Source organism: Cimex lectularius, unplaced genomic scaffold (assembly GCF_000648675.2).
Source record: "Cimex lectularius strain Harlan isolate CLEC.00 unplaced genomic scaffold, Clec_2.1 scaffold334, whole genome shotgun sequence".
NCBI classification, from domain to species: Eukaryota; Metazoa; Arthropoda; class Insecta; order Hemiptera; family Cimicidae; genus Cimex; species Cimex lectularius.
In genome coordinates this window covers 29923-44985 of record NW_019392892.1, presented here as the reverse complement: position 1 = coordinate 44985, position 15063 = coordinate 29923, and the positions used below count along the sequence as shown (strand labels likewise).

The 15063-nt window shown below is 36.4% G+C and overlaps 1 protein-coding gene across 3 annotated transcripts; it reads left to right on the top strand.

The window, feature by feature from the left end:
* On the top strand, positions 1–13365 carry LOC106663542 (protein FAM69A). Of its 3 annotated transcripts, XM_014388440.2 has the most exons (8): positions 1–215; positions 9011–9196; positions 9252–9340; positions 9993–10245; positions 10308–10457; positions 11829–11993; positions 12346–12498; positions 12556–13365. In XM_014388440.2, the coding sequence occupies exons 1-8, from the start codon at positions 66–68 to the stop codon at positions 12631–12633; spliced, it is 1224 nt and encodes a 407-aa protein (XP_014243926.1). In that variant the 5' UTR covers positions 1–65; the 3' UTR covers positions 12634–13365. The 3 variants fall into 3 exon arrangements, with proteins under 3 accessions (XP_014243926.1, XP_024084885.1, XP_024084884.1); XM_024229117.1 differs by lacking the exons at positions 12346–12498; positions 12556–13365 and adding an exon at positions 12112–12333; XM_024229116.1 differs by lacking the exons at positions 12346–12498; positions 12556–13365 and adding an exon at positions 12076–12333.
* Positions 13366–15063: the final 1698 nt, after the last annotated feature.

The window sequence follows — 15063 nt, the reverse complement described above, 5'->3', positions numbered from 1 at the left end:
ACCCGACATCAACAGACACAACAGGGCGAGCTTTTCAAGCTTTCCTCCGAGAAACTGGCCCGGAAATGATCCTCCGTCGGCTTCCGGGTCTCGTCTGCAAGTACAAGTTTGTCTCCCTTTCTTTCATATTCCTCCTGGCACTGGTCCTCTACTCTCTTCTGTCCTGGGGCGTCATCTGCACCAACTTGGAACCATGGGCGCACATCAACCAAATGGTGAGTCAGCCTTCAAAACGTGGATTTTCACAGAGATCTGATCAAATATTCTGATACAATTGACATTTTTCAATTTTATCCAATTTATGAGGGGGTGGGGAATTTAAATTGTAGCATCTGAAAGTCAGTGAACATATTATAAAAGAAAAATATTTCGCAGTCAGTGCTTCAAACTTTTTTCCATGTTTATTTATTTATTTTTGATTCCAAAATTATAAGGATAAAATATAATCGCTTCTAAACATTGTAACCACTTTTTGTGTCGGTTGGTAGGTCAGTTCTGATTTTGCAAAATCTCCCCCAATCACAGTCACTCTGAATCTGTCAGTCTGTCTCCCTCCTTTTCTCACTCTCTCTCTCTCTCTCTCTCTCCCCCTCTTTCTACACTCTCTCCTTCTTTCTTTCTATTTGTTCGTCTTTCTCTCCTCACGCTCTCACTCTCACACTCAATCTCTCAGGTGTAAGAAAAGTCCAAGAGACCTAACTTCACGTGAATGAATAAATCTATCAAACTGAAACTCTCTCTCTCTCTCTCTCTCTCTCTCTCTCCCTCTCTCTCTCACTCTCTTTCTCCATCCTCTCTCTCACCCTTTCTCTCGATCTACGTTCTCCTCATTCCTTCTTTTATACTAGTCCGGCTCTCTCTCTCACTCTCTCTCTCTCTCTCTCTTTTTTTTTTCTTTTTCTTTCTTTTTTACTTTTTTTCAATACGTGTGTTGATTAGTGACCGTTAGTCGATGATTCTCAGAAATCGTGAGATGCGGTCTGGTGTGATGGTGGTTTCAGAAAAACATTTTCTTTATCGTGCCAACGTTTCGATCTTTATTGAGATCATCTTCAGGGCCTGGGATTTACAAACATGGTTTAAATTTAACAAAAACATATAGGATGTGTCTGTTTCTCTCTCTCTCTCCCTCTCTCTCTCCCCTCTATCTCACTCTTTTCGTGTTTAAAATTATGACCTATTGTGTATTGGTCTGCCAGTTTGTCTTTCTGTTTCTTTGTCTGTCTGTCTGTCTGTTTCTCTCTCTCCCTCTTTCTGCACTCTAATTTTTTCTTTCTATTTGTTCTTCTCTCTCTCTCTCTCTCACTCACTCTCTCTCTTTCTCATTTCTCAATGCAAACTTACAAAAGGACAAGGCAACCAAACAGCGCACAGACTAACCACTAAAAACAGCTAATGATTTAAACGGTCTGACTTGCAAAACCAGGGAAAATAGGTTCGACCATGAATTGAGTACGACCAAACTTTTCATTTCATACAATACATAACAACATTTCATAACTTGAAAGAAAATTATGCCAATATGCATACTTGTTTGTTCTTAGACGGTGCTGTCAGCTGTAACTGACGAACTAGATGTGCCAGTATCAAAGTTGATAGTTTATTTCTCGTACTGACTAATAGATTTTTCCCTTTTTCTGCATTTTAAACAAATTTCCTAACTTGTGAGCTTTCTTCACCTTGGTCATTATCAAATTTCAAAAAGTTTGATCATTATAAGTACTATTTGGAAATCGTGAGATGCGGTCTGGTGTGATGTACGTTTCTGAAAAACATTTTCTTTATCGTGCTACGTTTCGACCTTTATCGAGGTCATCTTCAGGGCCTGAGATTTACAAACACTGTTTACATTTAACAAATACATGTAGGATGTGGAAAAAAGTGAATTTGCATTGTATAATTGTAAACAATTAATTAAGGTTTTTAGTTGAGATAAAAAAGTCAATGGCACGAGCGGGATTCGAACCCACGATCTTCGGCTAGACACGCCGCTGCTCTACCACTTGAGCTATCGTGACCTCGATCCAATCGGACACTAAGTTCCACTGAAAGGCAAAAAGGAGGGAAAATTCAAAAGGTGGGGTTGAGATGGGAAGTTAGTGTCCGAGTGGATCGAGATCACGATAGCTCAAGTGGTAGAGCAGCGGCGTATCTAGATCGTGGGTTCGAATCCCGCTCGTGCCATTGACTTCTTTATCTCAACTAAAAACCTTAATTAATTGTAATATATTAATTGGTCAAACGGACCACGAAATTAGTGAATTTAATTTAAACAATGTTTGTAAATCCTAGGCCCTGAAGATGATCTCGATAAAGTCGAAACGTAGCAAGATAAAGAAAATGTTTTTCTGAAATCTACGTCACACCAGACCATGTTCATATTTGGAAATGTACTAAAAAGTGTGTGGTGATTAGTGACCGTTAGTCGATGATTATTCAGAAATCGTGAGATGCGGTCTGGGGTGATGTAGGTTTCAGAAAAACGTTTTCTTTATCGTGCCAACGTTTCGATCTTTATTGAGATCATCTTCAGTGCTCAAAGTGTTTCTTCTCTGCGTAAGTGTGCCATTGTTGCGTGACGTGTTGAGAGTGCCTGGAGCCCTGAAGATGATCTCAATAAAGATCGAAACGTTGGCACGAAAAAGAAAATGTTTTTCTGAAACATACGTCACACGAGACCGCATCCCGCGATTTTCGAATAATCATCGACTAACGGTCACTAACCACCACACATTATAAGTACTTTTAGACAAAATACTCTTTTGGTTTTTTGTACTTTATAACGATAGAAAGAAAGAACCAAAATAGCTTTTCGGTCTGAGAAAGAGAGAGAGAGAGAGAGAGAGAGAGAGAGAGAGAGAGCGCGAAGAGAGAAAGACGAACAAACCGAAAGAATGATAGGCAAAATTTTTGCTCTTTTTGACTCTTTTGAAACGGCCTTAACGATGGTAATGATCTCGAGAGATCGTGGTTGAATTTATCTTTCCAGGCTAAAATAATATGCAAATCTTTAATAAGGTTACCTCGAAAACCCGTTAACTCTGAACATGACGAGGTTAACGACTCTGGTATAAATAATAGCAGCTAAGTCCTAAACGTCAAGGAGAATTGAACCGACTTAATGTTAAGTGTATTGTCATTATAATTTAATATCAATAAATCTTACGACGTACGAAGAAAGTAAAAATATGTTTAAACGATTATAATTGCTCAAATGAACTCAAGCTAAAATTCTACAAAAATATCCGTGTATGTATTTACAATAACATATAATGAGGTTCCATCGCAAAGAGGTACAAACTTCAAAAGAAATATTAAAATATCCAAACTTTCAACATTTCACTATGTATTTTACATTCACTTATTTGTTTGATTTTTAATTATTTTGTTTTATTCAGTTGTTCAATCGAAATAAAAACACAATCGAATCAAAAAACAAACACAGACAGTCTCACGAACACACGAACAAGCACATACACTTACCAAATACAAAGAAACAAATAAGCATACACATCGGAACTCGAGTTGGTACAAGCAAATAAATAGATACCAAAAAAAAAATTAAATTACCCATCTCAATAATAAACACACTCCCCTATAAAAATATCTCCTGTAAATTACGATATTTTTAGTGTTTGACCTTAACCCACGTTTTGTTTATGTTTATAGTAATATTTGTCAGATGAGAGACACTTGGGACTAATTATATCGTTATTAATTACTGTTTACCAGTAAAAGAGGGGTCAAAGTTGTTCATGGTTTATTTCAACGTTTCGGTTCTTCAGCTCCAAGGGTCATAAAAAGGTAAAGAGGACTGTGAATCGCTCGAGGCGACCAGGACATCCCAGAACCACCAATCCCATTTTATTAAAATGCAATTTAACAGCTTCCGGTATTTAAAACATGATCGATGTTATTTAAGACATGTCAGTCTTGAAGTGAACTGTTAGAAAACTTAGAAAGTCTTTTGCGAGATTTGCGAGGGAAACCAACACGAACTATATGGACAAACTGATAAGACGAGACCAGAGTCTGGAGAAGACCTGGAGAACGATACAGTCAATGCTGCACATGGAAGTGATTTTTGAAGGTCTATCATATTCTGTACAGGCACTGATCCATCCAATAGTGCCTTGAAGACCGCAGGTGTCGCACGTCCGGGTGGAGTTGGGTTGATTTCTGCTAGTGTTGTTTCTATCCATCGAAGACACTGTGGAGGATTCGAATAAAAGTTTTATTTTTCCACTTGTAACAATACAGACCTTCGGGCAATTGAGACACAATAGTTCAATTGATTCTTGAGAAACAAGGTAGATTTGTGAAGATGTTCCTACGAGATTATGTAGTGTCTTTTATGTCCTAAGGCGTATTCATGATAATGCTTGACAATAAGGCAATAATCTGGGCATCAGACCACCTATCTAAGCCCTTGTGGCCAAGAAATCCGGACCATTTGGGACAAACACAAAAGTAAGGTTCTTTCACGTGATCAACCCACTACTGGCTACAACTTTTGAAATACTTGAGCTGTCTGTATTGGATGAGTGTGACAACATGCCCAAAGATTTTCTTCAAAAACCCCCTGCCAAAAGGGTAGTAGTAAGTCATAAAAGCCTGTTGGCTGAACATGGCAGCAGAGGAAGCATAGTTCTAAAACGCTCTTTGAAAAAGTTAGAAAAAGTAGTGAAAAGCAGTAAAACCTAAAAACGGAATTCAGTGAAGATATTAAAACTTATTCTTGATCTTACGGGGTTGTTTAAAAAAATAGAAAATCAGATTATCGCCCTATAAAGAGGTACGTACAACGCCGTACTCCTGAGGCAGCTGACTTCACCCGACTGCCGCAGTCAAAGTATTATTGTCAAACAAAATTTGGATATTTTTTCATGCGAGTATTATTTAGAAGTCAAAGCCCTAATCAAACCAAAGAATAAAAATGCAAAACAATTTATTATTGAATTGGATCCTACCTCAAAGAATAAAATAATGAAGGCGAAAGGAATAAAAGTGCACTAGTCATAACAGAGACTGAAAAAATGATGGTACAGGATTTCGATAAAAAATCACCACGGTTCTTGACCATTGTGACTTAAAAATAATTATCATAGGATGGATGCCAATTCTCACTGATGAGTGGTTCGAACATAACTGACGAAAGAGTAATAAGTCTGGAGGTCTGTGAAAAATGGCTGTTTGTCATGAATGAAGTTTACCTAAATTTAGTACAAAGAAAGACAATAATAATATTTTAACAAAGAAACAACATAAAAACTAGAAAAAACAACGCAGAAATATACACCTCACAACAAGCAACCATCATTGTTGTCATCGTCTTGTGGACGTCATTTCATTCTTTCTTGAGTAGAGCAGTGTTGTACGGGTGTCTTTCTTGATATTGCTCAAGCCTTTGACAGTGTTTTGCACCCGGGCCTTCGTTGGAAGCTGAAGGCCGTACAACCCAGTACAGTAGTACCTTATTCTAAAATCGTACCTGTCTGACCATTACTTCACATTTAGTCAGGGCTTAGCGATATCCAAGCTGGCGTCCCACAAGGGAACATTCTTGGCTCTCCCTTTACAAGATATATACTCTGATATTCCTATCCTTCCAGAAACAATACTCTCCCTTTTGCTGACGATATAGCAATATTGTCCTCGCATTCTTCAAAACCATTTGCCCGACGTTTTGCCCAAAACGTGGAGAATAAATGCAAGGAAGAGTCAATAAATTAACTTCTCACTGCGACGAATAACACAACCACCTGTTTACTTTAACGGGATTTCGCTACCTCCATCGAACACGTACATTACTTGGGACTTCACCTGGAAAACGACTTCCTTGGAATCCGCACACAAGACTAGAACGAAACGAACTAAACCGACATTACATACTTACTGTTATCACCATTATTCGACAGACGATCCAAACTTCCACTTACTTACAAAATTTAATATACACCATGGTTCTCAAACCTATGTGGACTTACGGTATCGAACTCTGGCGGTCAACCAAGCATTCCGATTCTAACGCTTCCAAAGATTCCAATCAAAAGTCCTAAGAAGAATTAACCGTCCTTATTATGATGTTTGTTGATCGACCTGCAGATAATCTATGTGGAGTTTCAATCTTCATGGAGGTCATTAGACAGGTGAAGAAAGGAAAAGACTAATTGTTGGGTTCACCCCTTATGGTCCCATCATCAGGGCTTTCCCAAAAAGTGCAGAAAACGATTAACATGGTAAAACTATTGTAAAAACGTCTTGGGTTTAAGGTTATGACTGGCTGGCCATGTGCTTCATAACCTTAATCCCAAGACTTTTTACAATAGTTTTACCATGTTAATCGATTTCTGCACTCTTGGGAAAGCACTGATGATGGCACTGTAAGTTGCCGAAAGCTTGGTGCACCCAGCAATTAGTCTTTTCCTTTCTTCACCTGTCTAATGACCTCCATGAAGATTGAACCTCCTTATTATGTATCAAGACCTACACCAAGCCCTTAATATTCCCTTTTTCCCAGAAGTAGCGAAGCCCTATTACAAAAACTTTTATCGATCCCTTTCCACACATCCCAATGCCCTGGTGTGTCAGCTCAGTTCCAGTACCATCCCAGACAATCCTCCGCGTCGACTGGGGACGCCGATGGTCACGTGATGCCCCCCTGATGAAGACACTTGAAAAAGTGGTCATTATTTATTTCTTGTAAAGGAGACTGACAACAACTGGGCGATTTCTCCTAACATGTTTTTCATGTCAATTTTATTCTTACAGCACTTTTACTGTTGTAATTGTTTTACACATGTAAAAATCAATAAATATTAAAAAACAACATGCACTACTTACTTACGAAGTCCAAAGTGAAATAAAATATGATAGCTATCAATTACCACATAAAATATAAAGCATCCCTAACTATAAAGCATAGAAAGCCAACTGGGACATATTAAAAAAAATTTATCCACAAAAATATTGAATCACTTAAGCAAAAGTAATTAAAAAATAGAAAAAGTCAAAAACACAAAATCTGGATCTGGTCTATGCAATAAACATAAAAAATACCCTGATCTAAATAAAACTCTCGTAAGATTCGCCCTGCGAGAAAATTAGTCCCAAGTATCTTAGGAATCCGCACAAGTACTTAAAGAAAACGGTACCTTGGTGGAACAAATTATGAAAATGAGGACAAAATTTCAAACTAAAGTACATAATGAGAATTTGAGGGAAAAGAGGATTTAATCTAGCATACAAAAAAAAACCTATGGAATGAAATCGTAGCAGCGACAGTCAATGACCTGATACTTCTGAGTAGAAGGATTGAGTCTATTGCACTGAACTAAGACTCGAGGAAGGTGCAAAAGCCAGAAAGCTGCAGTGCCCGGGGAGCACAAACCCCGTAACCTAGTATTCTCACCACCACCACCACCCAAGTATCACCCTATTAGCCAGGATTATTGAAAAGTTATTGGATGGAATAATGCACTACTGCTATAAAAACAAATTTCTAGCTGACAATCAATTCAGGACGATTTTGTTTGAAGATCGCTGAACCATGGATATCCCGCTCCATGAAAAGAAAGAGTTACAGTACTTTACTATGGAAGGGAAAAGTGGAAGAGGGTCAGAATACCCAAAAGATCTGCAAGAACTACCATACAGTTGGCAATATCCTTCTTACATCCCCCAATTACAGGCTGATGCTCGTAAATATATTCACATGGAAGCAAAACCGAAGGCAACGTTGGCTGTCCATTTGTAGCCTATGTGAGAGAACACATGAAAAATCCTCTAAGAAAAGATTCAAGTTTATCACTTGGTGCTCAAACAACCAACAGAACCACTTACCCTTTAATCAGACAAAAAATGAAAAAGAAAGCAGCGACAATATGGAAGGATAGCATGGTCACATTGCAAGGTATAGAAAATAGTAATAGAAGCGAAAATAAAATTGACTTTGAAAAGCTGTAAAGAGACACCAATTACAATAAGCAACGTATTAATAGCAGAAATTAGATCAACATATAGATGCAATTTAATTAATAATATTAATCATTATTGTCAACAAACAATGATTGTAAGCGCAGTACCTGCAATCATTAAGGGGGTTACTGGGAGAATGCAAAGGTCATAAAAGCTACTTGTTATTAAATGCCACATTAATTAGACATTTTATTTTTTTTAAATCCAATTAAAATTATTCAACTTATCTTATTATCTTCCCTTGCAACACGCTACAATCCAATTGCAATTACTTTTGTAAATTAAATCGTAATATCTTTTAACTGATAATAATTGCTATAGATAAACAGAATTTGAACAATACTGAAACAAATTCAATCATATATATTTGTACCAACCATTTATATAGTTATTAAATATTCATATAGAATTTTTTTTCCATTTTTGTTAGGTTTCTAAAGTTTGGGGTACCTGCAGGTTTAGTTAGTTCTCTGGATCACTGAGAACTAATCAGACATATTGTTGTTTATTAGATTCTGTTTTAGTAGGAAAGTACGTAAAAAACAAAGTGGATGAAGTTGTTGAATGGTTAACATCTAGTTGTTGATTGGTTTTATGAGATTGTATTTTACTGATCATTTTGGTCTATCTGAGTTGTTCAGTCAGCGCGTTTCAGCATTTCACCGTATTCATGATTGGGTCTGTGCAATTTCTGTGAATTCAAGTCTCTTTTATAAAGTTGTGAGGGGTGGGGTGTATTGGATATCTTCAGTTTGGAAAATAAATGATATGCCTTCGAAGAGATTTGATGTTTTGACCTCAACCCACCACTACAAGCCCCATTAAGACTCCACTTTTGTTTGTTCTTAGTTCCTAGATGTTAGTCCTAAGATTTAGCACGCTTGATTGCTATTTTGGTATGATGGTCGTGACTGCTGAATGGTGCAAGTTTGTTTACTGTTTTGAGTCTCACATTGGATACATATATGACAACTTTTTCCAGATTTTATTGCCTGGTTCAAACCTCGATCACTTTGATTAATTACTGTTTCAGTGTGAGGATTTCAGAAAGAGGGAGTCTTTTGGCGACCTATGCCACGCCCTCTGCGCAGAGAAGGGAATCGAATCACTTTCATGCCACCCATTCCATGCTGGAAAAGAGATTGTCTTTTCAGCAACTCTACGAGGTGGCAATAAAGTGTTTGTCAAGTCTTCAAATCGAGGAGGTGAACCTGCAGAAGTGAGTACATGATTTTCTGCAAAATACTTTATATAATCATCTTTCAAACTTTCAGGTCTTCCATTGGGTTGATTCTGAAGGCAAGGAACACTACCCGTCCGAAGAGCAATTTACAATGATGGTGTCCGATGCTGTGAGATTAAGGTAAGTAATGTTAGATTAGTTAATCTCTTTTAAAATAATGTTCTAATAATTTTGTAAATGATGATGTCTGCCGTAGGCATGTAGCCTGATTGTCTCCTATAATCCAGGATATTACCACGGATTTTCTCTGACTAGTTGACAATTTGACACAATATTTATGAAAGTTATGAGTTGAGATTAAAAAAAGTCAGTGTCACGAGCGGGATTCGAACCCACGACCTTCGGCTTGATACGCCGTTGCTCTACCACTTGAGCTATCGTGACCTCGATCCACTCGGACACTAACTTCCCATCTCAACCCCACCTTTTGAATTTTCCCTCCTTTTTGCCATTTTTCAAATGTCGTGTAATCTATTTGATTCTCGGCGACAAATGAAATGACAGAGCTTTCATGAAGATATACTTCAGTTTAATTATTAAATCCATTACAGTTCGTGGTCTGATTGACCAATTAATATTTTTAAAAAATTAACATTAACCGAAACAATAATATGCCTCTAGAATGATTCATAAATTTATGAGACAATAACGCAAATGCATTCTTTGAATAATAGAATCAATTCTCAAATCAAATGAAACAAAATAATAAGCCTTATTGCTTTACAGAGGTAACATGATTTTTCTTTTTCTTATTCATTTTATAATTTCTCAGGTTAAATATCTCCATTGACAAAGAAGATGCCAAAAGGCTGGCACATTTTCCTGGTGGTCAAACCACATCTAATCACGACTCTGAACTACGGTACATGGAAATGCGCGAGGTCTGGGCGCTCTTGCAACACCAAGGGTACCTCATGTCCATGGTACACGCAGAAAAAGAGTTTTTCCCTGAACTTGTCGGCTCTTGTGGACAGTATTTTGCCACGGAATACCTTAGCCCTGCATTGGGCACAACCGTCGTATCTGTAAGTCTCACTTGCATGGGGGGGTTAAAAAAAATACATTTTTTTTTCTTTTTACTCTAAAGGGCGATTCTTCCAAATTTGAGTCCTGGGCAAGCCGTGTCCACCTGGCAGTGAGCATTATTGAGCTGATTGAACAGATGGACCTTGAGAACATTATCCTCTGCGACATGAAACTAACGCACTTTGGCATCAATTCAAACGGAAAGCTCAAAGTAAGACGTAAGTTATATAAAAGAAACAAAAGCCTTTTTTATTGATGTGTTGGCATGTCATCTTAAAGTAAAGAACACAAACAATTAACAATTACTTGTTTATGCTTCAAAACACAAGAAATACCCTAAAAGGCTATCATTACACTGCCTCTTCAAATAATCAAAATATTTTTAATGTACACTGAGACGCAAAAAAAAATTGGTCAGCCTTGTTTTTTATTCATAGAGGTTGCGGTGATACATCACTCTCCTCCAAACCCTCTCTTGGCCATCAGAAAACCTCAAGCAAAGCTTTGACTCATCCAAAAATATTTTAGTTCAATCTTGCTCGGCACTCGATGGAATTTCTTGCAAAACTTAACCGAGTTGTTCTGATGAGCATTGTCAGAAGTTCTGGACCATTGCCAGGCCTTCTTGCACTTAATCCAGCTTCTGAAAGCCTTCACCTTACAGGGCGTAAACTGACGCAACCATTTCTAACTTGTTGAAGTCATTGCTTGATCTCAACAGCATTAGAAGATCGATAACGGAGTACATTGGAAACAATAAAACAATCATTTCTCTGGGATGTGACCGGATGGCTACCTGATCCATGCTTTCTTGAGTAACCTCTAGTATGTTGGTAGCGATGAAAAACCCTTTGGACAGTTTTTCTCGAAATGTTAAGCACCGTGGCCACATATGCTTTATGCTTGACTTCTTCCATCTTCCAACAATGCTAAGATTCTAGCTGAATATTTATCAATACCACCAGAACATTAGAAAGAAGTTGAAGTCTTGAGGAGCGGTCAAGAATGAGGTAGTTTAGAAAAACACCTTTTTAATTTTTTTTTGTAGCCGTTTCAACCTTTATTCAGCTCATCTTCAGGGCATAAAGTGTAGTGATATTCTAGCGGTGTCATATTGGATTTTTATGTCACACTTTCTCACAAAACCAATATGACACCACAAGAATAGCACCACACTTTATGCCCTGAAGATGACCCGAATAAAGGTTGAAACGTTTGCAAAAAAAAATTAAAAACGTGTTTTTCTAAACTATCTCATCCTTGACCACTCCTCACGACTTCAAAAAATTATGAAACAATAGGTCACTAAGAAACACACATTAGAAAAAGCTGTACAGAAAAACCAAGAAAGAAGAGTTTGACTATTTAAGATTTATTTTCAAAATCCAATTGTAACACAAGAGGGAGATTTTATCTGTGTTTTATTTACCTCAAATCCTTTAAAACGGACCAAATATTGTTGTAAGATAATCAACGTATGATTATCTAAGAGTTAATTAAAAATATTAAGGGTATCAGCATTTTTTGCTTCTCAGTGTGTTCATGACTTAAAAAGAAACAAGAAAATACCGTTGCCCTTTAGTTTTTAGACCTGAGTGTCGCCTTGCCTAAAACGATAGCAGATGCGATGACCTCCAATGGAAAGCCATGTGCTGAAGACAGCGACTGTTATTTCCATGACTGCAAGTCAGTTTGCAGCAAGGACAGTAAAGTATGCGAATCTCCCATTACAAACACTAACCTCCAGGTGAGAATTATTTAAAGTGAAAACTATTCATGACTTTTGTGTCGCTAAGCAATTTTGTTTTTAAGTATTGTTTTTGGGTTAGCTTAACTTATATTCAACCATGGTTATCATCTTTAAGGTCTTTAGTTCATCACCATGGCCAATATGGTCAATAGCCAGTGGATTTCCAGCCAGGAATCTTCAAGATCTTCAAAGAATTTAGAATTCTTAGTGGAATTATTTTAGAAAGATCTTAATGATATTAAAAAATCCAAAGCTTTATTCTCCTACAGTTTCCAATCTGTTCTTTCTCATGATTTAAGAAGTCTGAAGACTATTTTATTTAGGCGGTATAAATTAATTAAATTTATAGATGGTATGTGAGAAGATATTACTCGGTTGGGCCCTCCCAGGCAGGCTTATCCTCCCAGGGCTGCTCATGACTTCTCAGACGCCGCAAAGCCTTGTATCATTGCTGAGGCAGTGCGCGCAAGTCATTCACGGCCAACATCCCGAAGAGCGAGAGGTATGATTCAAAACAGATCTTAGAAAAATTGCAATGTCTATGCGTAAATGTTTTCAGGTCGCAAAGCACGTAGCGCAACGGTTGACAGACACGCTCACTGAGCTTGACAACTCCTTGGAAGGATTCCGCAGTTAGCTGCAAGATTTAAAGCATGTTGAGATTTAAAATGGACCAAAAAAAAAGTGTTTTCTCATGTTGAACAAATGCGTTTAACAGTAGAGGTGGAAGAATTTCAGTATTAAACATCCCTCCACAAGGCAAAATTTTGGTTTTTTCATCATTAAACTCTCTCTAAAAAAGAAAATTAAAATGAATGAGAGAGATATTAACTTTAAAGCTCATTTTAATAGTTACATTACATCATTATTAATAGGGAGAATAAAAATCATTAGATTTTTACATAAAATTTAAAATAATTGTTAAAGCTTTAAAACGAAGAATTATTAGCTCAATTATTGATTAAAAAAATCCAAAACAGATTTTTAAATGTTAAACAATTAACATTTGTTTAAGAAAATTATTAAATTTAGATTAACATTATTATTTATGTATAGTTAGAAGGTTGAAATTTCAAGTAAAAATGTAAACTCACACCCATTTTCTGCTTTTCACAAGACTGTAATTACTATAAAGAAGCAAGCCATTCAAATAATTTATCACAGCATATGCAGCTTAGTGTTAGCATCATTTGCAAGCCTTATTGTATGATAGATTTTTTTTAAATCGATGGTTTCATCATTAGTCACTTTTTTCTTAGAGACTGAAATGTTTATGTTAAATTGCCAAATCTCTTAGCGTGTCTTTTCTAGTCTGTGATATTAATTTTGTATTTTTGTGTTTTGTTTGTACAACTATTATGTAATATATATTTCTATAATTTTTTGGAAATTGTAGAATTGTTAATAAAATAATGCTTTCTATTCTATATAATAATAATAATTGCGTTGACTTATTTCCTGATGAGACTTGTTTAAATTTTCCCGACACACTTCTATTTTGGCTATATTTACAAGAACTAAAGACTCGCCAGTTGCCAAAAGAAAGTAAAAAGGAATTTCAGCACGCAGCACCTAAAACATTATAATAAAATAATCAACAGACATGCTAGAAATATGAAAAAAGAAGGAAAAATCGAATTTTTCTGGATAAATAATGGCAGAATTCTTGCAAGGAAAGCTCAAGGTGAAAAAGTAATAAAGTCAACTTTGGATTTGAAAATCTTTCATGAAAATCAAAAATAGCAATTCAGCTATTCATTTTCAAGACAGAAAAATGTTTTCATTATTTGTTAATCTAATTATTTTATGTTGAAAGGTGGTGAAATAATATAAAATTTTTGTTCTCTGTATTTCTCTTTGACTTATCAAGTCTTTTATCTGTGTAACGCTTATCCTCAATGTTATTTTGGTTTTGTTTTTAAATAAACAAGAAAGATGGTTGTATAAAAGCTACGTTGTCTCACCAATTTCTTACCACGTCAGGTGTACTTCATGGCTCTTGTTTGAGACCATTTCTTTTCAATTTATTTATCAACTCACTAGTTTTTAGTTGAGATAAAAAAGTCAGTGACACAAGCAGGATTCGAACCCACGACCTTCGGCTTGATACGCCGCTACTCTACCACTTGAGCTATTGTGATTTCGATCCACTTGAGCACTAACTTCCCATTTCAACCCCACCTTTGAATTTTCCCTCCTTTTTGCTTTTTTCAAATGTCGTGTAATCTATTTGACTCTCGGCGACAAATGAAATGGCCACGGAGAGCTTTAGTGAAGATATATTTCATTTTAACTTATTCAATTCACTAGTTTTCGTGGTCCGCTTGACCAATTAATATCATTCAATTAATTTAGTTGAGATAAAAAAGTCAATGTCATGAGCTGGATTCGAATTTTGAATTTTCCCTCCTTTGGTGTCCGAGTGGGTCGAAGTCACGATAGCTCAAGTGGTAGAGTAACGGCGTATCAAGCCGAAGGTTGTGGGTTCGAATCCTGCTCGTGCCATTGACTTTTTTATCTCAACTAAAAACCTTAATTAATTGAAAAATATTTATCAACGATATTTCTGCATTTTAAAGCATTAGTTTCCCCTATTCACTTTTTGTGCATGCTGGACTGAACTTAAAGATTTGTTGTTTTCAACTATCCGGATTTCAAGCATTAAACGCTCATCATCAGTCTGAAGGAATAACAAACACATTTCTCGACATGAATTATAAGGGTGAACCCGCCAATTCCCCTTCTTAGTAAATACTGTAAAAAAATTTAATTGACAATTAATTTTTACGTCAAATATTACTTAGGCACATGTTTAAAATAGGGGGGGGGGGGTAAATCAAAATCTATTGTATTACGCATTTATCTCTGTTTGATTTTACATTTTTTTAGTTAAAATTTCTCAACCAATCTAGTCCCCTCCCTTTGTTAAAACTGTGTAACACTGTTGAATTTAAATTGTGTTTTGTTTTATTTAGAGAAAATTAAATTCAGTAAATGTGTTCAATTTAGGCAAGTGTTCTTTTACTCTGCTGCTTTGTCCTGTATACACTTATGGACAAATTTAACA

Coding starts and splice junctions, on each gene's coding strand:
- LOC106663542 (XM_014388440.2), top strand. CDS start 66: ATGATCCTCCGTCGGCTTCCGGGTCTCGTCTGCAAGTACAAGTTTGTC. Junction 9,197..9,251: donor GAGGAGGTGAACCTGCAGAA/GTGAGTACATGA, acceptor TCAAACTTTCAG/GTCTTCCATTGGGTTGATTC. Junction 9,341..9,992: donor TCCGATGCTGTGAGATTAAG/GTAAGTAATGTT, acceptor ATAATTTCTCAG/GTTAAATATCTCCATTGACA.